General features: G+C 41.1%; 1 protein-coding gene across 4 annotated transcripts; it reads left to right on the top strand.

Moving 5' to 3' along the window:
• drd3 (dopamine receptor D3) lies at positions 1 to 26,070 on the top strand. 4 transcript variants are annotated; one of them, XM_039617028.1, is made up of 8 exons: positions 1 to 413; positions 2,276 to 2,608; positions 8,572 to 8,684; positions 11,961 to 12,097; positions 16,341 to 16,534; positions 20,275 to 20,340; positions 22,989 to 23,358; positions 24,980 to 26,070. In XM_039617028.1, exons 2-8 carry the CDS (start codon positions 2,318 to 2,320, stop codon positions 25,255 to 25,257), a joined length of 1,449 nt encoding a protein of 482 aa, XP_039472962.1. In that variant the 5' UTR covers positions 1 to 413; positions 2,276 to 2,317; the 3' UTR covers positions 25,258 to 26,070. The 4 variants fall into 4 exon arrangements, with proteins under 4 accessions (XP_039472962.1, XP_039472963.1, XP_031588445.1 ...); XM_039617029.1 differs by having other exon boundaries at positions 3 to 413; positions 22,992 to 23,358; XM_031732585.2 differs by having other exon boundaries at positions 3 to 413; positions 24,919 to 25,247.
• The last annotated feature ends 1,296 nt before the right edge of the window (positions 26,071 to 27,366 follow it).

The following is a 27,366-nucleotide window of genomic DNA, read 5'->3' as shown; positions in this document are numbered from 1 at the left end:
GATATACAAAAACTTCTATCATAGCAGTGACACGCAATCATTTTATTCTCAGATCAAAACATGTTCCGCGCCCCCCTCTCGTAATAATTAGCCACAGCGTCACTAAGCACACCTGATGTAGCCACAACATACGTGCGTAACTCCGGTGTGGCCGCAGAAAGCTCACTGTAGAAAGCCTCATAGAGCCACCGAGACCCGGTGGGGGAAAATGAAGTGAGCGAGCGAGATTGGAGCTTCATCTGTGAGCTCTCCACATCCACATTCGCCCGTGCGCAATGGCACCGAGCGCTCCTCCGGCTCCTCCCGCTCGCCTCGCAGTGCTGGACGCAACGACCGGGCAACTTTTAACTCAGCACGGATGATGCTTTTCCTCGATGGCATCTGATGAATTCTTCACTGGGTAACACTAACAGGTATGTAAGCGTTTGTGCGTACTTTTGTTTGGGTTTTTAAAAAAGAAAAAGCAGTAATGTATTATTAATTGAAATGTTTTATGTGTTGTCTCTCCAGCTAAATCCTCACCCGCTGCTCGTTTAACAGTTTGATTGCGCATTTACTTCGATAACTGATCATGTGGCACAATCATTTTTGTCACTAATTAGGCCATTCATGTGTGTGACTGGACTACAATTGACCTCAGCCTTTGCAGAAAGGTGATTTCGACGCATGATAGGGCGCTGCAATTATGGGCTTTAATTGAATTCTGTGATAAATGTTTGACTATCGAGTAATAAGATGAACTTGGCAGGTATTTGTAATAAATTCCAGGTAGCAAAATGAATTTATTACACACAGCTAGACTGGGGGGGAAAAAAAATCCTTGACAAGGTGTCAGCCAAGTCTGCTGTGGCAGCAACCCTCCTGTTAGTCTATGCGCAGTTTATTATTGGGTTAACATAACTGTCTTTAGGACTAACATAAAGTTAAACACCGTCACGATCTCCGTCACTGTGCAGGCTTCACTGTGACTTCAGAGCATGTCCGCTGAGTCAGATGCTATGCCACCATGCATGTGCATTGAAGGGTCTGTTAGATGCCTACTTCACAGGCACTTATGAGAGGTCACACCCCTGGACGGGGGCATTAAGAGGCCGGAATAAGTGGTTAACATTAAAGCGAGGTCGTAAAACAAAAGTGTGCACAGGGCAATCAGGTCCAATTAGCACTTGTCATACAAGTATAAACAAACCTTTCAGTAGAGCAATATGCGACCTTGTGCTCCTGTTCAGACTGAACACACACTGTGTGTGTGTGTGTGTGTACAGATGTGGTTTTCCTCAAATATTTTTTGATTGGCATCCCTGCAACCTGCCACACCTCATTCTGTGATAAATCCACTGCTGCACTCCCCTGAGGAGACTTCAAGGTGATCGGTATTGGTGCCTGGCTTTCCCCTGCTTCTTCAGGTTCTCCTGTGGACAATAATATGATACAGGAGCCATTGAAGAGCTTGGTGGCATTATAGACTGAGAAAATCTTTAAAAGCCTCCTGGGTCTGAGCCAGTTCTAAAAAGGATCTGATTTTCTCTGTGTCTTTCTCCCTGTTTCTGTCACTGAAAGAATGGGGGATGCTGGATTAGATGGATCAGTATGTTTACCATCTAGACACAGGTGTGAGTATTACCACAGTGGGCTGATATCTGGACTCGGGCCAGATAGGGAGGTTTGATGATAAATGAGAGGAAGGGCTGAGTGCAAGGAGCACCGAGCCAAGTAGACCTCTCAGTGTGGCAGCACAGACTTATTACCCCTCCCTGATGAGCTAACCTTCCTGACACTGCTTAAAGCTTCTCTTCCAGGCCCTAATTAAAGCTACCATCTCTGTTTTGTAGCTCCCATTGTTTTTATCAGTTGTTTTAGATGCCATTTACAGGAACGATCGCAGTGCTTTTGAAAGGGTGACTGGAACAATCATAAATGCATTGCACGGTTGAAGCATGCATTGTCTGCTGAGTCTTTATGGAGATGATTGTCTCTATAGGAGCCACGGAGCCGTATCGTGAAGAGGCGTCAATACGCTCCCCCATTTTTTATTCAGCAGGAGAAATGAAACTCTCGTGCCAGCAAAAAGCAGCGATGCTCTGCAAAGAGAGTGTTACTGCTGGGATTTATCTCCTTACGTTTCATTTATCAGTGCATCTGACTTGTGTTGGGAGTCAGGATCTGTTTTCCAGCAGGCCTTTCTATGAGAAAATTCACCTAATGACTAAAGTGTGGGAATCCAAAAGGAAACAGGAGGTTGTGTGTTTATTCCAATACTCTTTTCTTTGGGCAGGTCTGCCAAACATCTCACCCCCCATGTCACTGGGACGTCTCAATGGCGATGTTTAGCAGCTCGGAGCGGCTCTGGAATGAGTCAGAGCGCCTCAGATGGGATGAGAGGAATGAGAGCTTGGAGGCACCATGGCAGGACGAGGGGGAGCGCAATTACTACGCCATGCTGTACTCCCTGCTTATCCTAGCCATCGTATTTGGGAACGTGTTGGTGTGCCTGGCCGTGCTAAGGGAACGTTCCCTCCAGACGACCACCAACTACCTGGTGGTGAGCCTGGCTGTGTCTGACCTGCTCGTGGCCTCCCTGGTCATGCCCTGGGCTGTCTACCTGGAGGTGAGTGTCTGTGTTTACATCCTTCAGTATCTCATGCATGTTCTTTTCAGTAGAGTTTTAAAAGTTTATTGTAATTACATCCATATAGAAGGATTTTCTTTATATATTTTTGCGAGGTTGAATGGTCATATTTTGCACTGTTTGGCAGAGGTTTCATTCCTGCTGCTAATGTTTAGAGTAGCTGAATCAAACCTTTATCCATGCTGAGGTGGGCTCCGATCTGTTTTTCCCTTTGAATCTTCTTGTGAAGCACCACACTGCTTCCAACACTCCACTTATTCTTCTCCACCATGCCCACACATCAACCCTTCAACTTGAATTCCAGAGAACATCACAGAGTTGCAGGGGGCAAAATGAGATGAGAAGATTTTAGGTCATTTTGTGCCCAGTGTTCTCACTCAGTTGCCCCATAATATTACAACAGATCTTTGCACTGATGATCTTACCCTGCTGGACAAATTTTGATGCAACCTGTTTGAGACAGCCTGCGGGGCCTTCCAAAGAAATACACTGTTTGGTCTCTGTGATAATCCTCAACATGAGGCTGGGATCGCTTTGAAACAGAAGTTGATATTTGCTTTCATCGCCAGTTTAAGCTTCATGGTGAAATTTCATGAATGCAAATGCAGATAGTTTTTTTTAGAAAACTAAACCGCAGTGACGTTTGTAGGGTTACTGAAATTGGACTAGCTGGTATACAATGATGTGCTACATGATCGCTAGCGACACAGCTATGTTAGCGTAACATAAACACAGTGAAGCTGGAGGATGAATGCTAACTTTTTTCCACTCGATAAAAGTTAACGTGAAGGTTCCCGATGGTTAGGGAGAAATGCAGTCGCATGGCAGGATGCTGTAAACGGACCAAACTTCAGTCAGGAGAACAACTGAGATAATCCATCCACAATACGAGGTTAGTCCTTAATATACTGAACAACATGGGAATAGAGCAGCTGCAAGAGAATTCAATATGAATGAATTAATGATATGGAAGTGGAGGAAGCAAGAAGAAGGAGTTGAGTAAAATATGACTTATCTGACTGTCTTGTTTCGCTTAATGTGCCATAAAATCCTCTGTGTCTCATGTAAGAAAACTGACCCCTTCATCAACAGTGCGCCTTATTATCCGAAAAATACATACTAATAATAATAATAATAATAATAATAATAATAATAATAATATTAATAAGTATCCATGTACATTTTCTAACTATTTCAACCATTCATTTTAGGCAACTTTTTCATCCACTGTTTCATCATTTCCTTTCTCTTGCTAACGAACTAGTTCCCATTCCTATTGGGATTAGACCATTTTTTATCCTAATTGCATGTTTGCTTGCTTATGGATGTTTGTTTTTATTAATTGTTGATAATTAGTACCCTGCAATATTCCCACTAACAGCTGCAGAAGTACCGCCTAACAGGAAATAAATCATGGAGAGCCCTGAAGCAGGGGGGAAGCAAGACATGATTAGAAATATGGAGGATTTAGACGGGGTAAAATACAGTTATTTAGGAGTGAATGAGTTGACATTGTGAAGGGAACAGAGGAAAGTTGTGTGGAAGACAAAATAAAAAAGCTAAACTCAAAAAGGGAAAGGATGAGGGTCATTCAGAGCTTATTACATGGTGACAGCTGTGTGAGTGATCCGAAGACAGTAATGATGATGAAAGTATTTTAGATAGTGATTCAGTATTTATGTAGATTATACATAATTGCTTAAGGACATATTGAATATTAAATGAGAGCGTCATCCGCTCTGTAATTGGCTGCGCATCAGATGATAAAGAGGCTTCTGCAAACCTGTGAATTTCATTCTTATCCAACCTTTGCAGCAAACAGCTTTTTATAGTTTCTGTTCACTTTTATTTACTCCTTGCAGATTACTCACTAGTGTAACATAGTTTGTCTGGTAATTATCTCTTTCCTTCGTGTTACTTGCTGTTCAGCAGCTCCATTAAGTATGCAGGTGCACATGACCATCAGACAACGACACTTCATTAAGGTCACTGAACGCTGCAAATTTACTTCAGGCAGGCTCGTAGGTGTGTATAGAACAACCTCCTTGAAGCTCGCAGAGACAGAGAGTGTTCCTGCAGGGCAGGCGTTTGCCAACATGAGTCCTGAAGTCCGGTTATGTTTAATAAGCAGCCAACCTTTCGTGCCCGAATTTTGCTCAGTGTCAGCAGAAAGTGCTTTTTCTCCTGCAGTGCAGAAGATTCAACAGCAGACCAACCCAAAAAAAAGTAATTACACACCCAGTGAGCAGAAGTTGACAAATTAAAGATGATTACATCCTCCGAAAGGTAAATTTAGGGCGCCATAAACCTCGACAGGGTTCAGTCATGGGTTTAACTTCCTAGCGAGCAGCTATGCTGTAAGAGCATGTGCTACTTCTTTTTCTTTTTTTTTAATGAGTTGGATCTCCTCATTTCAGATTCAAAGGGGATCTTATTATACACTGAAAACTGGTTATTAAAAGATAATATGACACAAAAGTCCAATAGTCATTATTTTAGAGTAAATTTAAAAGTAATATCTTTAAAAAAAAGGGGGGGAGAAACTTATTAGTTCAGCATCAGAGGTAAAGACTTTCAGCTCCCAAGACTATAAGCACCATCACCCTGGGAGCTGTAATCTGAAGGTCTGCGGATTAACCTGATGTAACTAGAGGGATGCTGATGAGCTTCTGCAGGTGTGTTCTTACGAGAAAAGTCAGTGAGCGTCGCTCTTCCTGTCCTCAGCGGGAGCCAATCATGTGCCCTTGAGCAAGTCATATTATCCTTGAATGGAGCAGCTGATCTATGACTTGTACTTGAGCAAAGTGGTTGCAATGGCAGTGATGACTGAGCGCTCACGTCTAGCACTTCATCCTAAACAATGTCGCTCAGCCTCCAAAAATATGCAACATGACTGTATAGAAACGGCTCCATTTGTAAAGTGGAGGCTATATTCTCTTTTTAGGGTAGTCAGGTGTTAAATGAGCTGGTTCATATATAGCACTTTTATACTCGAGCACTAGGAGCACTTTGTACCACTTGCTTCTTTCACACAAGCACTTTTTATACACCTTTCTATCTAACATTGACATTCCAATGAATGCATCTGAGCAACTTTGGCGTGCAGATTACCGGCCAGGGTTTGAACTACCAACGTCTGATCTAGTCCTATAATTAGCCTGTGCATTCTCAAACCATACAAGTCATATCTAATAGGGTACCTGGGTTGTTGACCCAGTGTTTTGAGTTTTGCATTATTATTGAACTTTGATTTTGTCATTATTTATATTTCTAATATTTTGGTTTCTATGTTAGAGTTCTTAGTCTCCTGGTTTCTGTGTCTGTTTCATCGTTGCTCTGTCTCCCCTGTCACCTGTATCCCCTTGTTGCGTCTCTGTGTTATGTTTCCTGTTTTACTTTGAAAGTCCGTGTCTCATGTCAGCGTTTCTAGTTTTGCTTTCCTTGTCTCGTTAGGTCTGATTTGTCCCAGCCATGTTTCCCTCCCATCTCCCATTCCCTAATTGCACCCTCTGTGTATTTAAGCCCTGTGTTTTCCTTGGTCTCTGTCATGATCTCCATCATCTCTTACTGTGCGTTCTGTCTGTCAGCCTGCATACCTTGTGTAGTTTATTTTTATTTTCAGTTCAGTTATTTTTTGCCATCCTGCAATAAAGCTGCATTTGAGTTCACCTTTTTGCCTCCATGAGTCTGCACTTTGGGTCCACCATTACTGCATGCCGCACACAGACATGACAACATTATCCCTGGATCGATGACTTGTAATCGATGACACCTGTTCAGCTGCTCATTAATACAAATATGTAATCAGCCAATCACATGTATTACTTTCAAAGCATTTAGGTACGTAGACATGGTCAAGACAACCTGCTGAAGTTTGAGCATCAGAATGGGAAAGAAAAGTAATTTAAGTAACTTTGAATGTGGCATAGTTGTTGGTTCCAGGCAGACGTGTCTCAGAAACTGCTCATCTGCTGGGATCTTCACACACAACCATCCCTGAGGTTTACCAACCTTGAAGACATGGATCCATCCTATCTTGTATCAACCGTTCAGGGTGCTGCTGGTGTAATGGTGTAGAGGATATTTTCTTGGCATACTTTGGACCACTCTGTGCCAATTCAGCATAATTTCATTACCATAGCCTACCTGAGTATTGTTGCTGAACATGTTCATGCCATTATGACCACAGTGTACCCATCTTCTGATGGCAGCATTAAGCAGCATAATGTATCATGCCACAAAGCTCAGATCATCCCAAACTGGTTTCTCCAACATGACAATGAGTTCACTGTATTCAACTGGCCTCCACAGTCACCAGATCTCAATCCAATAAAAGAGCTTTAGGATGTGGTGGAACAGGAGATTCATATCAAGCTCACGGTCAATAGTTCAAAACATGGTTCTGCCTAGGTAGTGGCTTTATTTGCCTCATTTTTGTTTTGGTCTCACACACTTATCAAAAGAATTTAGAGTCCTCTTCCATTATATTGCAGTGCTGTTTACATGCATCCTGAACATAGTGTGTGTAGAGCCCTTATTTATAGGAAATGTATTTAATTGCGGCCACAAAGATTTAAAGCATGATCTAGGTTCTTTATTTGGGCTTAAAATTAAGATGATAGAGGTGCCGCAGCAATTTGCTTGAATAGATGCAGGTATTCGTGACTTAGTATAATGAGTCCCATTTCCATGCAATTTACTGAAAACATAAAGACTTTCACTGTTAATGCAGCTGGTACATAAAACACTACATTACAATGTTGTATTTCCAGCAAGGACTGTAGAAAACACTGACTTCCAGGAAACGGTGTCTCATGTGAGCACACTAAATACTTACGAACTGAAGAGAAACAGTATGTAGTTTCAAACTGGTACACAACGCTAAGCTGTTCTTCAATTTTCACACTCTTAGTTTGTGGAAGAATTTGTGTTTAAACTTTGTTATCTTAGTAGCAATCATAACCACGATGGCATCATCGCGTCGCCATCATTAGATAATTATCTGAGACCTGACAAAATTCACCCCGAGCCTCCTCAGAGAAGACTGTATTCAACAGAGAGCAACTGATTTTTGTGTGTGAAGTTGGCAGAATCCCTTCTTTGGGATGAAATTTGGATTTCCACGTGTCGAAAAAGGTTATGACGATGTTAGGTTAAGCAGGTTAGGCATGAGAAATTTTTCTGAATTAGAACGTGTGACACCTCTTGTGTAGAAAAAAAACAGAAAAAAGAAGCTAATTTGATCTATTTACATACTTGTATGTGTATGTGCATATTCCCATGTGTGCCTGCTGCCTCTCTGTGTAGGTAGGCGTATATTCACATGCTGGATTTGAGAGATTCAGTAGTGAGGCAATGCTGCTTGGATCCCATTTATCTCTGTCAGACAGTTATTACCAGGTATTATGGTGCCTAAGTGAAAGCCTGTCGACTTGAGTAAGACTCTGCTGGGGAGGAAGAGGTGGGGGTACTGGTGTGTTAACTCGAGGCTTATGCCCTTTGTGAAAAAAAGTCTGACAAACACCTTCAGTGTAATTAAACCCTGCATTTAGATGGGCACCCTCCTTCGGCTTATTTCCATGCCACTCATCACAGCACTGGAATAACAGGACTTTTTACACTTGACTACTTCAGATTACCTCGCTACCAATCTGAAACACTATATCATAACATAAACACACATTAATAAACCAAAGTGATATCCCGGTAGGCGCAAATGCTCAACTTCAGTGCGTCAGGGTTAATATGTGACTCATGCTGGCAGCTCAGAGTTGATTTTCTTTATGTAATTTGGGCCAAAGTGCCTCTTGTGTGCACATTTTTTCCCTTCTTCATGAAACCTCTTTGTCACCTGCGCTGCACTTCACACTCGACTGTGAAGAAGGGGAAGAAAAGGAGGGGGAAACGTGAGTGTCGTTAATCTGCCTGTCTGTCCTTTGCAGGTGGTCGGCGGAGCCTGGCTTTTCAGCCGGCTCTACTGTAACATCTTTGTCACGCTGGATGTGATGATGTGCACCGCCAGTATTCTCAACCTGTGCGCTATCAGCATTGACAGGTGAGTGCGAGTGTGTGTTTGTGTGTGTGTGTGTCTTTATCTTTTTGCTGCAGTTACTATGTATGACTGCAGATGTTGCCATGACATCTCCAGTGTAAATGTCATTTCTGTTAGATTTTTTTTCCTTCACCTCGCCACGTAGACATTTCAAAGCTCGCTGAAGGATTAAAATATTTTCCCCATCTTGCTCGTATCTTTTTGATAGTTGTGTGTCTGTGTGTGCATCTCAGTGTGTGAGTTTCTCACAATGAGAGACAGTGAGAAAGTAACAGGAGTGAGCATGTGCATGCAGGCTAGGTGCTTTTAGGTTTTTGGCTAATTGCTGAGCAGATGTTTGCGCCATTGCACAGGAAAATGTCAAGTACGAGGACCTCGAACCTCTCCTGCAGCATCTGGTGTTTACATCATTATTTGCGTAGGTTTTGTTCTTGTATCAAAGTTAACATTTAATATCTCTAAAGGGTCTTTGAACTTGGAACCCCACAGGCATCAAGGGTTCAACTGCACAGGATGAATACAGTGATGCATAAGAACTCTCGGGGGGATATATTTGCTCAGCCTGTATGGAGAAGGGAGTGTTTGCCTTTCTCTGCAGCGAGTACGACTGCAGGGGAAGATGAGCGCTTTCATGAGTTTGCATGACAGTAAATGTTTTATAAGTCCCAGTTTCACTCTGTGTGACTCTGAGTTTTTGGTATTATTTCAAATACATTCATTTGCCGCAATAACAAACAAGGTTCTCCTGCAGTATTTGTTGTGGGGTTTTAACACATTGCTATTACTCTTGATTTGTTACTTTTATATTGCATCATTGCCTAAGATACAGCTACAGCTAACTTAGAATCGCCAATAAATTAACATGGATGTCTTTGGACCATGGAAGAAAGCTGCTAAAACCCACATGGGCACAGGATGAACATGCCAACTCCACAGAAAAAGACCCAACAAACGAGCAGATCTGAACCACTCTGCCAGATAACGAGGAAACGTGAAACCAGAGTTGTGGCCACTTATCAACAAGAATCTCGGTCCAAACAAGAGCCGTCAAAGACCACATTTCCTCCAGAGCTGAAAACTCCCTCCACAAAGCGAGTTCCTGGACGAAGGATCTCTGGCTCTAGCTTAGATTTCCTCAAGAACATCAAAATGATATCTGCCAATTTTTGTTACATCAATATGATAAGCATTTGTGAGGATATAATGGGAAACGTCCCTACCTCACAGTGGTGAAGACTGCTTCCAAAGAGTCCTCCTTTGGATCGACTCCAAAAGTGAATCACTCCTAAGTTGGGCCAGGGCCCAAAACGTCAATGCAAATCTGTTCAGAATTCTTTTTCAGTAAATTGGACAAAAAATAAACATAAAAAAACTCCAATTCCACAACCCCCTTGGCGGAGGTTATGAAGAGTAAAATACAACATTCTTACACTTAATTTTAGTACTGATATTTTTATAATGCCAGTGAGAAAATGCTCACAGTGTGGTGGGAGTTTCTTCTAGTCAAAAACCTACAGAGAAATCTGCAGCTTCGATCACTTAGCGAGCTTATCGTGAGAGTTTGTCATTTGTTCACTATTCCGAAGACACTTGCTACTGGTTATTGGTTTATTAACCACTAAATAATCAGATATAAATAACCAAACTTCCATAATGAAGCGTAGAGTGTAAAGAATAATAATAATGCAAATACAAATAATGCAAATGCTCGAGGTAGATAGTAATGAACTGCAGGTGCAGTTGAAACTGCACTGAGCTAAACAAACACTAGTTACACTTCAGAAATAACTCAAGTCCGAAAGCAAAAGAACAATGAAAACAGCACACAAAATAGAAAACAAGAATCTAAAGAAAACCTCAAAATCATAACCCTGAGTCCAAAATCCAGAACAATAGCAAAAAAAAATCATACTATGTCAATGCTGTGTTCATGAAATGTGTCTCCTGTCAGAAGTGGCCAAGAAATCTTTATAAATGAATTAATAAACAACAAAATCAACAATGAGGATCCGGCTTTAATGAGGCAACATGGCACAACAGAAATGCCATGGAGCTCTGAGGCCAAAAAAGGGCAGTGGCCCAAATTCCAGAGCTTCTAAACATGTTAATCTGGCTGCGATTGTATCCTGTAAAACTTTCCTGGCATCATTTTTTTGTAGGAATCCAGCTGAATGTTTCCGAATCAACTGGTTAAATACTAAATGAAATACTAAATAAATGATTCTTTTGGATGTTTCATAATTTGCACCTGAGCAATGAAGTCATCCTGAACGCTGCTCTTCTTCCTGACTGTTTAATACAGAAGTCAAAAGCAAATCTGCAGCATTAGATGTTTGTGTGCTTCTAAATTAATGCAAAGCCCCTGGGACATTGCGTGTCATTGAGATCAGTTTTACCTTTGCAGCAGCGCCGTTAGTTTATCGCACTGATCTCTTTGAAAACAGAGGATTTGTCAGCTTTAAACGGCTCTTCAGAAGCAGCGTAAATACGCCATAACCCAAGTTCTACCGTGAAACTTCAAGGAGAATTGTCCCGGTGAAAGTACTTACAGTTCAAGTCGTGCTTTGAGTGGTGACTTTAAGAGCTGATGAAACTAAAGGTATAACTTAAAGCAGCGCTTGATCAATAAAGGTTGCACATTATTTTTTTATCACTCAACTTTTTTCCTTTCTTTTCTTTAATTTTTTTCTCTGCTCTTATTCTAACCCAGCAGCGCCGTGGCAGGAGGTTAAAGGCAAAGGAGAGCAGCGTGGGAAGAATATTTTTAGTGGACGTCCGCGCCTGTTTGGCTCCGGGTTTCACTCTGCATTTTGCCCAGAGAAGAACAAGAGTAATTAGCCTGATGAGGATAAACAATCATGGCAGTTATCTGGCTCTAAACAACATTACATCACATCTATTTTGGGTTGGGTTCCAGCATAATTGCGGCTTCTTCTAGGCTATTGCTGGACCTGTTTTTCCGGGCTCATTATACACTCTTGGCATATAGTGTGCTGATTAACTCTTAAATCAAAGCCTCACCAGAGTTACTGCTGAATACCCATTTGTTTCTAAATAATAGTGCCTGGTACGCCTTCCCATTGTTGGTCTTTATACCATCCACTTTTTCTCTGCATTGCATTTCTTGGTATCCCCAAAGCCCAACACTCTTTTTCTCCCTCTATTCCCTTTTGCAGGACCGTATCAGCACTTTTTCCTTCATTCAAATGTCACCACCTGTCCTCTGTATAAACACGTCTCCAAAGCTGAGCAAACTCTAATCCTTGTCTGTGTCTGCAGGTATACGGCAGTAGTGATGCCCGTCTTGTACAACACCACTCATCGCTCCAGAAAAAGAGTGTTTGTCATGATTGCTACCGTGTGGGTCTTGGCCTTCGCGGTGTCCTGCCCCCTGCTGTTTGGATTCAACACCACAGGTCAACTCAACAACATTCAGACTTTGGCTTGTTCTCTGGTTAACGTTAATTACGTAATTTAGAATTAAATTTTAGCGTTCTTAGCATTTAGGATAGCCGTGGGGAATAAATCAAGTGCTGTAAACATTTCATGTGTCGTCTGTGGCTCTGTCCTGAGTTTTGTCAAGTCTGTGAAAGTAACAGCAGATAATATTATTGGCATTAAGAGCTGAAACATGTTGAATCTGAAGGATGTGGGCAGACCAGGGAAGCAGAGTCTAATGCAGTGTCTTGTCATGTTGTGAAGGCTGTAATCACAGAGAAAATGACCATTCATGTCACTCTTTTGCAGAGTTTTCACAGAGTTTGAGATTTTGTGCAATTTCTGATAGCTACAATATTTCCTGTTAAAAAATGAGTAAATATATAAACCAACAAGTGGAAGATTCACTGCAACGCCACAACTGCTGCTGTTGGTTATTAATAAAATCCAGCGTTACAGCTTTTCTCATTTGGATGTTGTTACTTGCACAAGAAAGAGCGTTTACCATCCTTGGTAGATATTTGCTCATTTTTCAGGCAAATGACTGCACGGCTGTATGGAATTTGAACAAATGTTGTGATCAAAATCTATGATGTTTCCAACAGTTAATTAGTTTTATCCTCCTAAATATGCTAGCACTTTTTAACTGTCTAAGTCATCACACAGAATAGTTTAACTGTCAAACTCTTCCAAGCCCACGATTCCAAGTCATGAACATGAGTCATGTAAAGCATATTTTTAGAACATGTGTACTACAGACTTACTAAAAAAGATGGTGAAGCTGCTCAGATGAACATTTTACAGGTGTAGAAGCCTGAGAAGGAGAAGAAGAGCGAGGAAGGATTTATGGCAGTGTAGCAAGGAGATTACAACAGGATATAGGGAGATGCAGAGGATGGATGCAGTGTTGATGGTGGGTTTTCTCCAGTTACAGTGCAATGGGAGCATTAGGTGAGGTTGACAAGTATGCATGACCAAAAGACACAGCAGGAATGTGCTGTGATTCCTGTTCTGTGCACAGTGGGGCTATTTTTTATTTTGCATGTGTTTTTATACTGATAGTCTTCTATGCTGTTCCGTATTTATTCTAACAGTGTTTTACTCTATTGTGGGATCACTGCAGGAACAAAAATCCCCTCATTCTTGTCTTCAAGTAGAACATAAAACCTTGCTATCTTGAACTCAGCATCTGAAGTATTCAGCTCATCCGAGTATCCACTTTCATACACAATCGTGGTCAGAAAACCTGTAGTTTTATACTCGAGGCATTCACTGTCAGTGAAACCAGGTAGGACAGAGAGTCTTTTGCTTTTTAACACTACAGAAGTTTTGATTTGGGTTGCTTATTGCTTGTTTAGAAATGTGTTGCAGCGTGGCATTACATCTGCTATGGTCCTGCCTCTGAAATAGACAAGCTTATATTGGGCGAACAAAGAGAGCATTCACACAATGAATTTCAGAGCATAAAACATCTATCCGCTCAAGGAACATGGAGCCAAACACTGTCATGAGGCCAAAATGACTCCACTATTACTCTGCTGGACTCAAATATGTGACTCTCCCAGCCAGAGGGGCCAGTCTATCAAAGCTGCTGTCTCAGAGACAGAGATGTATTGGACTTTACATAAAATATAGAAACATTAGATGTTCGCTACAAAACCTGGAACCTCAGCCAGAATCATCCCGCTTTGCTTTTAATTATTACTCTTTTCTGAATCTTTCAGCCAAACTGCTGTATTTGAACAACATGGCGTCCGTTTTGACTCCAATGAAAGCCACAGAGGTGGCACGTTAGCAAGTTTGTTGGCTTGTTCAGAATAAATTGTGGACTTTTTCCTGATGTCTGCAAAAGTGCTTCTGTTTACCTTTGTGCACTCAACACTGCATTTTCACATAGAGCTTCTTTATTGTCAAAAATTTAAATCATCAGCCCCAAAATTTCTATCTGCCTGTTGGATAGACAGTTGTTTTTATGCTGAGCATAACTGGTCACTCATGTGCTTGTGTGCATTTCTGTCTGCCCCTGATCAGGTCATAGATGCCTTTAAATTTCATATTTTTACTTCTTCCAGTTCAAATTACACTTACAATAAATTGCTGCTTGCTATTTTCCTCATTTTAAAATGTTGCTATTAAAGCATTAATTAGACATGTTCTAAATTACTATGAGCACTCATTAACCCCGTTCATGCCTGGGTGCTCACTGACACACTCACTTGCTACTTCATTAGTTACACATTGCTAGTACTGGGTTGGTTCCTCCTTCTGCCTTCAGAAGTGCTTTAACTCATCATGGAACAGATTCAACAAGTTGCTGCAAACATTCCTCAGAGATCTGAATCCACATTGACATGACAGCATCACACAGTTGATGCAGATTTGTCTGCATCACATCCACATCCATGATGTCAATCTCCTGTTCGAGCACATCCCAAAGGTGCTCTACTGGAGAGACTGAGATCTGGTGAATGTGGAGTACATATGAATAGACATTTGGTAAAAAAAAAAAAAAAAATGGGACAAGAAAATTACACCACCATTGTATGGATGTTTTCAGGTGGTTTACATCCAAATCTGACCCCACCAGTCAAATGTTACAGCAACAGCTGAGACTCATCAGAGCAGGCAACATTTTTCAAAACTTCTGTTGTTCAATTTTGGTGATCCGATGTGAATTGTCGTCTCAAGGTGCTTTATATTGTGAGGTAGACCCTACAATAATACAACAGAGAAAACCATAACAATCATATGACTCCCTATGAGTAAGTTTCTCTTTTTCGGCACATTCTCAGGAAACCCCAGAGATGGTAGTACACTAGCACAGCAGATCAGCACTTTCTGCAATACAGACAACCAACAAACCACGCCACATTCAAAGTCACTTAAATCACCTTCTTATTTCTACACTTTCTTCTCTACTTCAAAGATTGCACTTGATTGATTGAATCATTTATGTCCATTAAACCTCCTCTTAATACACTGTTTCATTGGAGGACTTTTTTGTATCTTTGGTAAGTGGCTGTTTTATTTATTTATTATTTGTTTATTTATCCCAGTCTTCTTTGCTTTTGAACCTTTTAGATTTTTTTATTGATTTATTCATGATCCGTGCTCGTTTTATGGTTGTTTTTATTTTTCTTCTTTTGCTGTTTCTAATTATTGTAGGAAGTCATTCTAAGAAAAAAACTTTGCAACTTTGTTCGCTCTGTCACACATTTTTCTAGTTAAAAAGAAAAGTAAAGCAAATATTTCTTTCGTCCTTTCGAAATATTGTCTGATTGAATGAGGTTACTTCAAGTGGAAAATAGATGCCGTCTTGTTTATTGTTAAAAATCATTTGTGTTTTCCAACACTGAAGCTGTGCTTTAATGCCAAATCACATATAGTTTGAAGCTAAATAACAAAATATGAACAATGTCACCAGCAGCTATTTTAATTTCAATAGCCAGCAGCAGCACAGATGCATGAGTGAACACAAACAATTAAGACCATTAGTGAAACACAATGTAAAGCAAATCACAGACATGCAAGCACTGAGTTTAGTCTACTGCCAGAGTGAAACAATGGCTGTTTATTGCAGGAATCTGACCACTCAGGGGCAGAGACCTGGGTGGGGTGGGGGGGTCCTGTTAGGTCTAAAGTCCGTCTTTCTTTTGAAGTAATCGACTGACACGGATCAGCTCAAACAGACAAATCTGTTTTGTTCCCATACAAAAAAGAAATAATCAATACTCTGAGTCTAGCAACTGAATGTAGTTTGGAGAGTGGCACCAAATAGATTGTATCTATCCATCCTTCTTTCTACCTCTCTGTGTACTGAGGTATCGCTCAGTAAGCTCATACCAACACAGACATGTGATATGCATTTCACTACAGCTTTTTTTTCATTTATTTTCATGCTAATTATACAGGTGACATGGTTTGGATGAAGAATTCGTCTATATACAGCCTTTATTATATGAAGTGGTCTCTTATCCTGAATTTATTGCTCAGTCTTGTCATATCAGTCATATCTCTATCTTGCAGTGATCTCTGTTGGGGTATAGCATGTGTTCGGTATATAGGCATTATATGAAAAGAGGACAAACCATCAAGGCAATTTTCAAGATTGATAGCATACTCTGGGGTCAGAGAGCCAGCTTTAAAAGATGATGTTTGTCTCTTTTATTATCCTAGAATTTTAAGGCTGTTTTCCATAATGATATTTTCCTTTTATTGCAGACGACCCTTTGGTGTGCTCCATCTCCAACCCTGACTTTGTGATCTACTCTTCTGTGGTGTCCTTCTATTTGCCGTTTATTGTCACTCTGCTGGTTTACGTCCGCATCTACGTCTTCCTCAGGATGAGGCGGAAGAGGATCACTTTTGGACAGGCCAGTGGAAAGGTGCAGCCAGGCTCCACCCCACCATCCGTGGTGAGTCGGTTTCCTTTATTAGTGTTTTTTAGTGGTGCACGGTATAGTAAAAGATGCTTTATGAGATAGTTAGTTTAACAATAATTATCTATTGATTCTAAAAAATCTATTTAGAGGAGCAGCTTTGGGGGTTTGTGGTAATCATAAAGAAGTTTTTGACCTTGTCATAAAAAGCCACAAAATCTTCCAAACATTTATGAATTGATTACTTACACTGAGATGGCCTTGACTCTTTTATAATGAGCCCACGATGTTTAGAACTGTAGATGTGCTGTTGTAATGATTTAATAATCATCTGACTGGGGTGTGATTTGCCGATGGGGTTGTGAGGGATTCCGCTTCTCTGGCCTACATGTTCCTGCTTCCACAAAATCATTTAATTATTCCCAGTGGGGATAAAAATTATTTATCCCATACCCATCTGATTTTTAGCACTGTGTGTTGAAACAGCACAAACAACAATCAGATTGGAAATGGACTTTCACTGTGTAGGAAGATGACCTGTTCTAACTTTTCTGTGAGCTGCCAAGCACAAAAAATTCCAAGAGATATCCCAACATGCTGAACATCAACATCAGAATTTCTCACACAGGTGAATTCTGCAGCTGCTTCATTCAGCTTGTTGAAATTGTGCATGGATTTGTGTAACATCCTGCTAGAAAGCCTTCCTATGAATGGTGTCTTGGATAAAAAGTTTGGTTAGCTTTCAAACTCATGGTGCAGCTGGATTTCTGAGAGAAAAGATCAGCCCTAATTTGAAGGTTGTGTGATGCTGTAAAAGCCGAGTTATTTTCACATATTTATTGATTCTCAAACTCCAAAAGTCCGTAAATGTAACAGTTTCCTCCTTCGCTGTATGGAGACTTAATTATTCTATAAATGTCACATTAAAGAACAGATATTCTGACAGATGTCGGAGTATAAAGGGGCGACAGTGGTGCCTGAATTATTTTTGCTGAGGGGAAAATAAAAACACCATCCTTTCTTTTTCTTTTTCTTTCATATATCAAACCTAAGATGTCAAAAATAATGACTGGGCAGCTAGACCAGTTTTTATACGATTATAACACCTTTCACATTCACTGTGCTCCATTTCTGAAAAACTGTGTTCTTATTTAGCTCCTGATTTATTGTAAGTGTAAGGTATTTTCCTCACAGTAAATTAATCTCTCCCATGCAGATTCTGTCTCGCTCACTTATTTGCATTCACCAATTTTCGGCACTGATAACAAATTACAACTCACCTTTATTTTGGACCCCTTTTCTATTAGATAGACTCCCGGTGTGCAGGGGGAAAAACAAAGCAAAAAAAACTCTATTAGACTCTAATAACTGTTTAATTTTAGAGTACAAAATGTAGACAAAGTGATCAACAAGAAAACTGCTGCCAGAAAGACTGTAAAAGTGCCCGGGGAAAAGCTGTCTTCCTCTGATATGCTGAATCAGTTGCAATTAAGAGGGTTCAAAGGAAATGTCAGAGAAATCTGCAGAATATAATATTATTACTGGAAAAATAGAGAAAGCTGTGTGATTTTGTACTATGTAACTCTGTGCGCTCTGTAAATGTCAGCATGTAGTGCAGAATTAACACGGGCAAAGATGAAATGTAAATGTGTGTTTGACACGGCTGTCAACGCAAAACTACAGTGTTCTTAAAGAAATGGCTTGTCGAATAGCGAGTTTAATCAGAAGATCTGTGCTACGTTTGGCTCCTGAGCTTGAGCCCAGTATTAAAAAAATCTGAATGAGAAAGCAAATAAACAAAAACAAAAAAATGCATAATTATGTGTTGACAGTCAGAAAAAAGGTTTTCACTGGACTCCCTGAAGTGCTGTAAAAATCCAAGTACTTCAATGATTCAGTAGTTTGTGGAACCACCTTTAGCAGCATTAACTTGAAGTTTTGCTTTTCTCTATGACTTTATCAGTCTCTTGTATCATTGTCAAGGAGTTTTGGCAAATTCTGCTTTACAATGTTGCTCCAGTTCATTTTCAGACATTCATTTCTTTACAGCTCTCTTAAGGTCCCACCACAGCATTTCAATCAGGTTGAGGTCTGGATTTTGACTCTGCAACTGCAACACTTTAATTCTTTTTTTTCAGCCACTCTGTTGTGGGTTTGCTCCTGTGCTTGGGATCATTGTCCTGTTGCGCAGCTGTTAGACAGATGCCCTCACATTTGAGTCTAGAATACTTTGGTATACAGAGGAGCTCATAGTCGACTCAATGATTGTAAGGTGCCCAGGTCTGTGTCTGCAAAACAAGACAAATCATCATCCCGCCACCACCGTGCCTGACAGTTGGTTTAAGGTGTTTTTTTGGCGCTGTGCATTATGACCCAACAGCTCCAATTTGGTGTCATCTATCCAAAGGAGATCGCTCCAGATGTTTTGTGGCTTATTTAGATGCAAGTTTGCAAACCTAAGCTCTGCCGCCATGTTCTTTTTGAAGACTTTTTCCTGGCAACTCTTCCAAAGAACCCATACCGGTTTAGTCGTTTTCTAATTGCACTGTGATGACCTTCAAGGTTTAATTTCTAAATTTCTATGAAGATAGTGAGGGTCTATTTAGTTTTTCACAGGATTGCAAATAGACATCATCGTTGACACATATGGACATTTCCATGTTTTGTTGCATAGCAAAACCAGCTGAGAATTAATAAGAAGTTAAAGTAAAGTCAGTGAAAATGTTTTACTTTGATTCATGTGTGCTGATGGGATCATGTGACCTTTATTCAAGTAAAATTAGATAGATAGATAGATAGATAGATAGATAGATAGATAGATAGATAGATAGATAGATAGATAGATAGATAGATAGATAGATAGATAGATAGATGTATATCTGACAAACAAAGCAAGCTTAAGTTATATTTTAGTCCTTCAGAAAGCCACATAATAATAATGTAGTCACAAGGGTCACATTGTTCTTTAATCTCTATTATGAGACAATTTCTTTTTCTCAACAAGCTGTCAGTTTTTCAATCGTGTCCATCACTCTAATCCTTGTCCCAGTTACATCTATCATACAGATGATGGATGTTAATAACCACAGGCAAGGATACATTAGGTCACGTTTAATGCATCTGCACCCTATTGTTAAAATATGGTGTATAAAAAGACAATTTAACCCAGTGACTTAAATAGCTTTGCCACACCTAGAAGCTTCCTGAGTATTCTGGCTGCGTTCATTGCACCCTTTGTTTCCCTTTGTTCCCTCCGTTTTAACACTAGATAACAGTGCAGTCCCATTTTGGAATCCCATCCAGTGGAGGCCTCCAGCTGTAAGATGCCAGCTCTGCAGGGGTTCAGGTTGAGAGAACTACGGTGGAATGATGTTTTTAAACAAGATAATAGGACTCTTACTGAGTCAAGAGAATAAACATTTCCTATGAAGGAGGAGTATGTCTTTTTTGTGTGTTTCAAAGGCACCTATCTCTATTTTCGCAGCAAGCTTTAATTGGACTGCACAGCGTTCGGCTCAGGAGGGAGAGTGACTGAAGGCACAACAGGCGTAAATCCTAATTCTTTTGATTTTTTTAGTCCGCGTTGGGGACGCTCAATGAGAATTGTTTGAATTTTAATGAAAGCATTCTGGGAGATGAAAAGAGATGGATCAATGAGTTTGAAGTGAGCGGCACAAATATGTTCCACCTGTGGACTGATGGGGTTGAGGTGACGGGGTTTTGTTCATTTCTCGGGAAACTATTTTCTCTGTTGAACTTTCCTCTGATCCCCCTAGGAGACCTGTCTGCAAGAAGAGACTCCAAAGGCGAAGCACGACTTGTCACCTATAAGGATTAAAGTGGTGGGTGTTATGCTAAACCAGATTTTATTTTTTTCTATTGCTCTACTTTTGTTTTTTAACTTATATATCACTGTTTAATGCTTAGGTAACTTATATTGACTGTGTTGGAGCTTTGTAATGTGGTTGCATGAATTTTAGCTTTTCATCCCGGTGTCTCTATGACTGTATTCAGATAAATTAGATTTTTTTTCTCATTTGGCTGTGTGGTCGCAGCCTGGGGGGGGGTCACAGAAGGAGCCAGAAGTCGTGATTGTGAAGCGTGGCTTCCTGCCTCATCTCACCTGCTCACTAGAAGGCTGAGCAAAGACTGTGTGAGATGCACTTGCAAAATTCAGCACCTGCAAAATTCACACAGCATTCAAAGGCAGAGGATTCAAATCAGCAAGGAAATAAAAAAGCGCGATGGGCTGAGAATATCATGAAAAGTCATGTTTGTGGTCATACTGCAAATTGCACAGTGCTTAAAAACGTGTTATTGCTGGAGAGGGAAAATTGAGACTGAATTTGTCGCAGGTTGGGAAAGTTAAAGTATTTGCTGGTACAAGAGATAAATGAAACAGCTCCTAAAATGTAGCAGGATTTCCTGGCGTGTGCTGAATGTCAACTATTAACCTTGGAGTCAGGCGCACTTTTAGTCCATCCGAAGAGCCCTTCAGATATGTATTGACCATAACTTTACATTTCTCTGAGTCTTATTTGCCACTTTGTTGGCTTAGCGGAGCAGCCTAGCTCTCAGCTTCACATATTTTCCACATGAGGTTAAGGAGGATAAGCTAAAGGCAATTTCTCAATACATATTACGAGGGGTGAGGGAAAATAGAAGGTAGAGCAGTGAAGTGTGATGACTTATTTAAACATTAAAACCGGAATAATGTTGTTTTCAATACTCTGGGGCGGCAACACAAGCTGAAAACACAAAATTGGCACATAGTCACCTTAGTCAAGAGAGGTGAAGCAAACGAATAGATATTTAGGCATTCAGCAGACACACGGAAACTTTTAAACTTGTATTTCTGACATCTGATAATTCAATTCAGTTTGATTTATATAGCACGAAATCCCAACAACAATCACCCCCAAAGCACTGTATACTGTAAGATAAAGACCCTACAAGAGAAAGCCAATCAATAAATTAGAGCAGTCACTTGGTGACCGTGGGAAGGAAAAACTGCCTTTAAACAGGAAGAAACCTTTGGCCTATCCAGGCTCAGGGAGGGGCAGCCATCTGCAGTGTCCTAGAATGAGATAAGCAGTATTAATATATATCTCAATGGCAGGACACACCAGGCCCTCTTGCTGTCTGGCTACAGTGCTAACCACTGAGCCTTCATCCTGCCTATCTGGTTTTGTTTCATCTGTCTCTGTTGCAAATAAATGGTTGAATATGTTCACCAGATGGAAACTTTGTCTGCCAGCTGATGCTCAGATACTAGTGGCTCTGTGGTGCAGTGGTTAGCACATTTGCCTTACATGTAAAATATCCCCAGCTTGATCCTGGGAGAAGACACAAACCCAGCATCAGGGTCACAAGCTACTGTACTCCGACTGCTGGTCCCAAGTGCAGATAAATGGGAGGGTTGTGTATCTGAGCGGAATCTGGCATAAAATCTGTAGATCCATCTGGTGAGGTGACCTCTTCTTTTTATTCCATTTGGTGCTTGGATTCTAGCAATACGGAGATCTGAAACACTAAAACACTCGACAGAGCAGCCAAATCACACAACCATACACATAATTTGATCTGGTGCTTTATGAAGATACTGATTAGTGCAACTATAATAACATGGCCTTGCATTGCAATAAAACTTTAAAATCTGATGAGGTTTTGCTTTAAATCGGTTTTGTTGGACTGGGCAGTATGACCAAAAATCACCATGATTTTGGTTTGTCTCTGATCTCCTACATGCGTCTTTACTGGTCTTGAATGTACCGCAGCGTGCCCTCCTATCTGTGAACACACTATTAGGATGTCTGGTTATTTACGGTTATTCTGCTGTGAAATTTTTATAAATCTACAGTTTTAAGTGTTACAAATTGTTCAAAATTTAGGAATCGTTGTGGCCATAATAAGATAAATTAATTATTGTTTTATTTAGCAAATTTTCCATCACACAATTACATCCAAATGTGTGAAGAGTGCACAGTTAATAAATGTCTCTTCTCAATTCCCTGGTGCCAGTCACACAATAAAACATCACATAATCTAAAATACACCTTGCTAATATTGTCATGGACACCTTTTTGCCTTTAAAGCTCCCTTAATTAATAGTGGAATAGACTCAATGAGGTGCTGGAAACACATCCATGTAACAAATGTCCAGTTTCACCAGGAACTGTTACACATTCAAAGTAACTGGTTTGCTTTGGCCATGACTCCGTCCTCTAACGCACTGAGTTGTAGTCATGTGACTGGCTGATTCGATATTTACATTAAGGAGCTGTTGAGCTGTTTTGGCGTATCTGAAAAAGTGACCGGTGACAGTATGTAAACCCCTTGAAAAATCACATCAGTTTGTCTGTTGGAAGCATCGGTGTGGAAGCACTTGAAAAATTCATTTCATGCTGTTGTCCTGATACGTCCAGCACACCAACCCAGCATTAAGCCTTTATTGATTTCAAGCTGTCAACTGTGTTGTGTCTCCTGTCAGCAGAGTGAAGAACCCTCGGGTCCTTCCAAGCCTAACCTGCTCTCAGGATGCCTGTGGGGCAAACGCCCGAAGACTGGGCCGGTGGAGAACTCAGTGCTGCCCCCGGTGGACACGCAGAACTACTGTAGCATCAGCCATGCCTCCTGTGGCCGCACCGAGCTGGATGTAGAGGAGGAGCGGGGTGAACGGGACCCCGACGAGAACAGCCAGATCCAGCGTCCTCCTGTCAGGATGAGCTGTGAGGTGAAAGATCTGTCCAACGGGCAGACGCACACATCACTGCGGCCGATGTCTCACACCAGCAATCCCCGATTCAGGAGCATGCACGCGAGGGAGAAAAAAGCCACTCAAATGCTGGCCATTGTGCTCGGTGAGTGGAGGCTGAGATAAGCTGAGGAAATGAAAGTGTAAATGTCACAGTGACACACTCTATAACACAGGCAGCTTTTAGAGAGGCGATATATGACCGAGTTGCTTATTCTGCTTCGACTTCTTTCACATTTTTATGATTAACTTTTCTACCACATATACCCACGACAGTACCAGCACTTTTTTTCTCACTGTGTGCATTCCCTGCATATTTTTCTTAGCTATACTACAATAAATCAAGCTGAAATGTCAGGTTTCGGGTTCACTGTGTCGGCCCAGACAGCACACACACTGTAGCTCCTGACACAGCTTTCACACGCTCCAATTATCAGCCAGGTTGCTTATTTAGGCCTGGTCCAGTTAGCTCTGACACAGCATAGATCTCACTGACAAAATGTAATCAGAGGTGCCCGATTACATTACACTGGTGTCAGTGAAAGCCAGTGGCACATGCACAGAAGACAATCCCAGCCCTGCTTTTTCATCCAAACTGACCACAACTTTACCGCGATGTCAAGACACCAATTATAGCGCTTGAATTTAATGACTGCTCAAGCTACAATGCAGCATTTACAGTCCTGTTTATACACAATAAAATGTATCCTGATGGCCGCTGATGGGTAAGACTTCAATATGACTACCGCACAAACCACAGGTTAGAACTGGTCTAATTGGCCCATTAAAAGTGTCCTCATAGGTCTGCTCACTAGCAACAGGGCAATAGTGGAAGATTTATCCGTGTCTGTATTTATCTGCAGGTAGTAAACTATGTAGTTAGACACTGTGACATTTGAAGCTTAGACAAAAGTAGGGCTTAATTCATTCTTTATTATATTTTATTCTATTGTTTTTTTCAAAACTGTCAGAGAAACACTATTTTGCGTTCACACCAAACATGAAGGGACACTTTAATGCAGCTTAACTGCATACAAAGTGCAAATGGACTGGGTTTTATATTCCACTTTTTCATTTAATGACAAATCAAAGCACTTTAGACTGCACGCCACATTTATGTAGCTCATATCTATGGCCAACATGCATATCTTTGGACTGTGAGAGGAAGCTGGAGTACCCGGAGGAAACCAACCGAGGCACATGGAGAATATGCAAACTCCACATAGAAAGGCCCCGGGTGATGAGGACGTTAAAGCAAGGACCTTGTTGCTGCGAGGCGGTGGTGCTAACCGCCGCAGTGCCCACCCATCTGTGAAGAGGGAAATAAATTGAAATTATTATCGCAAATACAGGCAAATCTGCGTCACAAAGCGTAACCTCGCTTTGTGTTTGTTGTGAACAAACCATTACTGTTCCTGCAGATGCAGGTTTCAACCCAGTGTAGTTATTATAGGGTTGTTAAGAAGGCTTTGGTAGATAACTGTTTGAGGGAGGTTTTAGCCAGCATGTGCTGTGACCATGATTAACACGAATTCTGTTTTCTTTCTCTCCTTTTCTCTTCCTTTTTATTTTAAATGTTATTACTATGCCCACCACTCTGTCCCGCGTACACCTTCAATTCCCTTTTGTCCTTCCTCCATACCTCTCTGCTGTCTGCCCGCTCCAGGGGTGTTTCTCATCTGCTGGCTGCCTTTTTTTGTGACTCACATTCTGAACACCCACTGCAGGACATGCTACGTGCCTCCTGCACTTTACAGTGCTTTCACCTGGCTCGGGTATGTCAACAGCGCCCTCAACCCTGTTATCTACACCACCTTCAACATCGAATTCAGACGGGCCTTCATCAAGATCCTCAGCTGCTGAGGAAGGAGCCACGTCAGGAAATTTAAATGGAAATGAGGCTGCGCACCCGCGCTACAACTCGGGCGCGGAGCATTTAGTAAACAGTGGCCAGAGAGGTGCATGCTTTGTGTGCTGCTTAAGTTACACAGCGGCACCAAGGTGAAGCACGGAAATGGACAAACACTGCAGGGTACAATAAATGCAAATACAGAAGGAAGTTTACTTTTCGGACTCCGACGAGGACTAAAGCTTTCATTTCTCAACATGGCTGGGATTGTATTTGAACAGTATGACTCTTCAAATGACACTTAAACATGCATACAGTCTTATTTATAGCACAAGCTTTGGGCTTTCTTGTGGATGTGTCTTGTGCATTGTGTACTGCTCATTGGCACGCTTCCTCCATTCAGTACTTTCAGATTGATGGAAGTGTGAGAGGCTGAAGAACTGACTGTAGAGCTGCAGGCCGCTTCGTTCAGAAGCCTGCTGCTAACATAATGTGTTGACTAATTGATGGTACTCGTGTGCTCCGCTCACGCTCTTTCAATTCGATGTAGCTGTGAAGACTCTGGGGTAAAAAAAAAGGATCCTTAAAGCTGAAAAATTGATCGCAAAGATGCAGGCCTCACTTGTCCGGAGGCAACTGCCACCGCACTGTGTGGACTGACTCCTCTCAGCTCTCTGTCATCACCACGGATCACGTCGGTCCCTGAAGATTGTCCTGATGTGGAGACATGGTGCTCAGTGTGGATTCATCCATTCATTAGAAATGTGTGAAGTTTTAATGTGATGCAGAGTGGAGACATTCAGTGTTTGTTTGTTTTTTGTTTGTTTTTTAAAGCGACTGTCTATTTATCCGCAACCCTCCCTGTGACTTCATCAGAGCTGCCTGCTTGGCTGCTCTGATTGGCTGCACAGCCGAATATTTACTGCATTATGTTGTCAATAAAATAAAATAAAAAATAGATGAAACATTTTTCAGGCTCATGTATGTGTGCATACATCTAAATGTTACTTGTGATGAAAGATGCCATTAGATTTTGGTGCATAAAAGAGTTCTGGGGAGGACCGTGGAGGAGCCAAGCTGAGTGACCATGATATTTTGAAGATTTAAGAAACAGAGAGAGGATGAGTCTGGAGAGCAAAACAGAGATAAGGGATGATGGGGAGAAGGGGGGCTGAGTGGGAATGAGTGAAGCCAAAAATGAAAGAAATGAAGTGAGAAAACAAGGATCAAAGATGACTGTAGGAGGAGGAATAGAGGGGAGAAGAAGGAGATGGATGGAAAGCTGCAGGGAGGAGAAGGGGGTCGGTGTTTCTCAGCCCACATCTCAGGCTCTCTCTATTCCTCTGAGAGGCATAAACACCTGCTCCCCTGACACTTTGTGCCATCGCGTCGTTCCGCTGAAACCGGTTATGATGATGACGCACAAGGTGTGTAAACGGGCTCGTGAGTGTGTGCACATGTTTTTATTTATGGATGCACGCTGGGACATGAGTGGAACATACAGTTTGTAATCATCATAATGCAAGCATCAATAGCTCGTGGCATTTGTGGCAAGCCTTCCTTCTGTTAAAAAAGTACATAATTTGGTGCTGAGACTTAACTAAATTCACATTTGTTGAGCTGTTGTCAGGATTTAAAACAGGCTGTGATTCCTCTGTGATCAGATGAGGGATTTGCTCTTCTGTTCTTTAATTGCATTTGAATTTAATTAAAGATTATGCTGTAAATGCTGCCCAGCTGCGTGCATGTACCTCCAGATTATTCCTTGTAATTCAGTGACAATTAACAAAAAAACAGACTCCTGCAAATAAACCTAAAGCCCCAAAGGCCTGACGCTACTCTAGAGGCTTAACGTTCATTACATCTAACAATGTGAAACTCCTGGAGGGATGAAATATATTAAGCTAATGGGGTTTCATCTTTATCTGTAGTGATGCTAAAAATGTTGAAGCTGTCCTTAAATGCAGCCAGAGGAAAGGTTACAGGTTCATAGAAAACAGGAGTTTACCACTTTAGGGTATTGTACGTGCTCATCCAATTTCATGGTAATCTGTTTTTACATTGAAAGATGTCTGTGTGAGCTGACGTTTTTTTCCTGAGGTCAAAGTAAGCTCATGAAGAGCACACTGAGTATCTACAATTATGTGGAGGATCCAGATGCTCTAATTAGAATATTTAAGCCAGTTTCCAAAACTGCCAAATTCTAAAAATTAAAAGAAAATTTGTAATTTGTTACAAATGTTTTCAATAATTAGGAAAAAATTG

Source organism: Oreochromis aureus, linkage group 9, assembly GCF_013358895.1.
Source record: "Oreochromis aureus strain Israel breed Guangdong linkage group 9, ZZ_aureus, whole genome shotgun sequence".
In the NCBI taxonomy this organism is placed as follows: domain Eukaryota; kingdom Metazoa; phylum Chordata; class Actinopteri; order Cichliformes; family Cichlidae; genus Oreochromis; species Oreochromis aureus.
The sequence above is the reverse complement of the archived record's forward strand: the minus strand, read 5'-3'. Positions and strand labels throughout refer to the sequence as shown.

What these genes read in the sequence shown, in the direction of transcription:
- drd3 (XM_039617028.1), top strand. Translation starts at nt 2,318, where the DNA reads ATGGCGATGTTTAGCAGCTCGGAGCGGCTCTGGAATGAGTCAGAGCGC. An exon ending in CCTGGGCTGTCTACCTGGAG is followed by an intron (nt 2,609 to 8,571) that starts GTGAGTGTCTGT and finishes TGTCCTTTGCAG; the next exon opens with GTGGTCGGCGGAGCCTGGCT. An exon ending in AATGCTGGCCATTGTGCTCG is followed by an intron (nt 23,359 to 24,979) that starts GTGAGTGGAGGC and finishes CACCCACTGCAG; the next exon opens with GACATGCTACGTGCCTCCTG.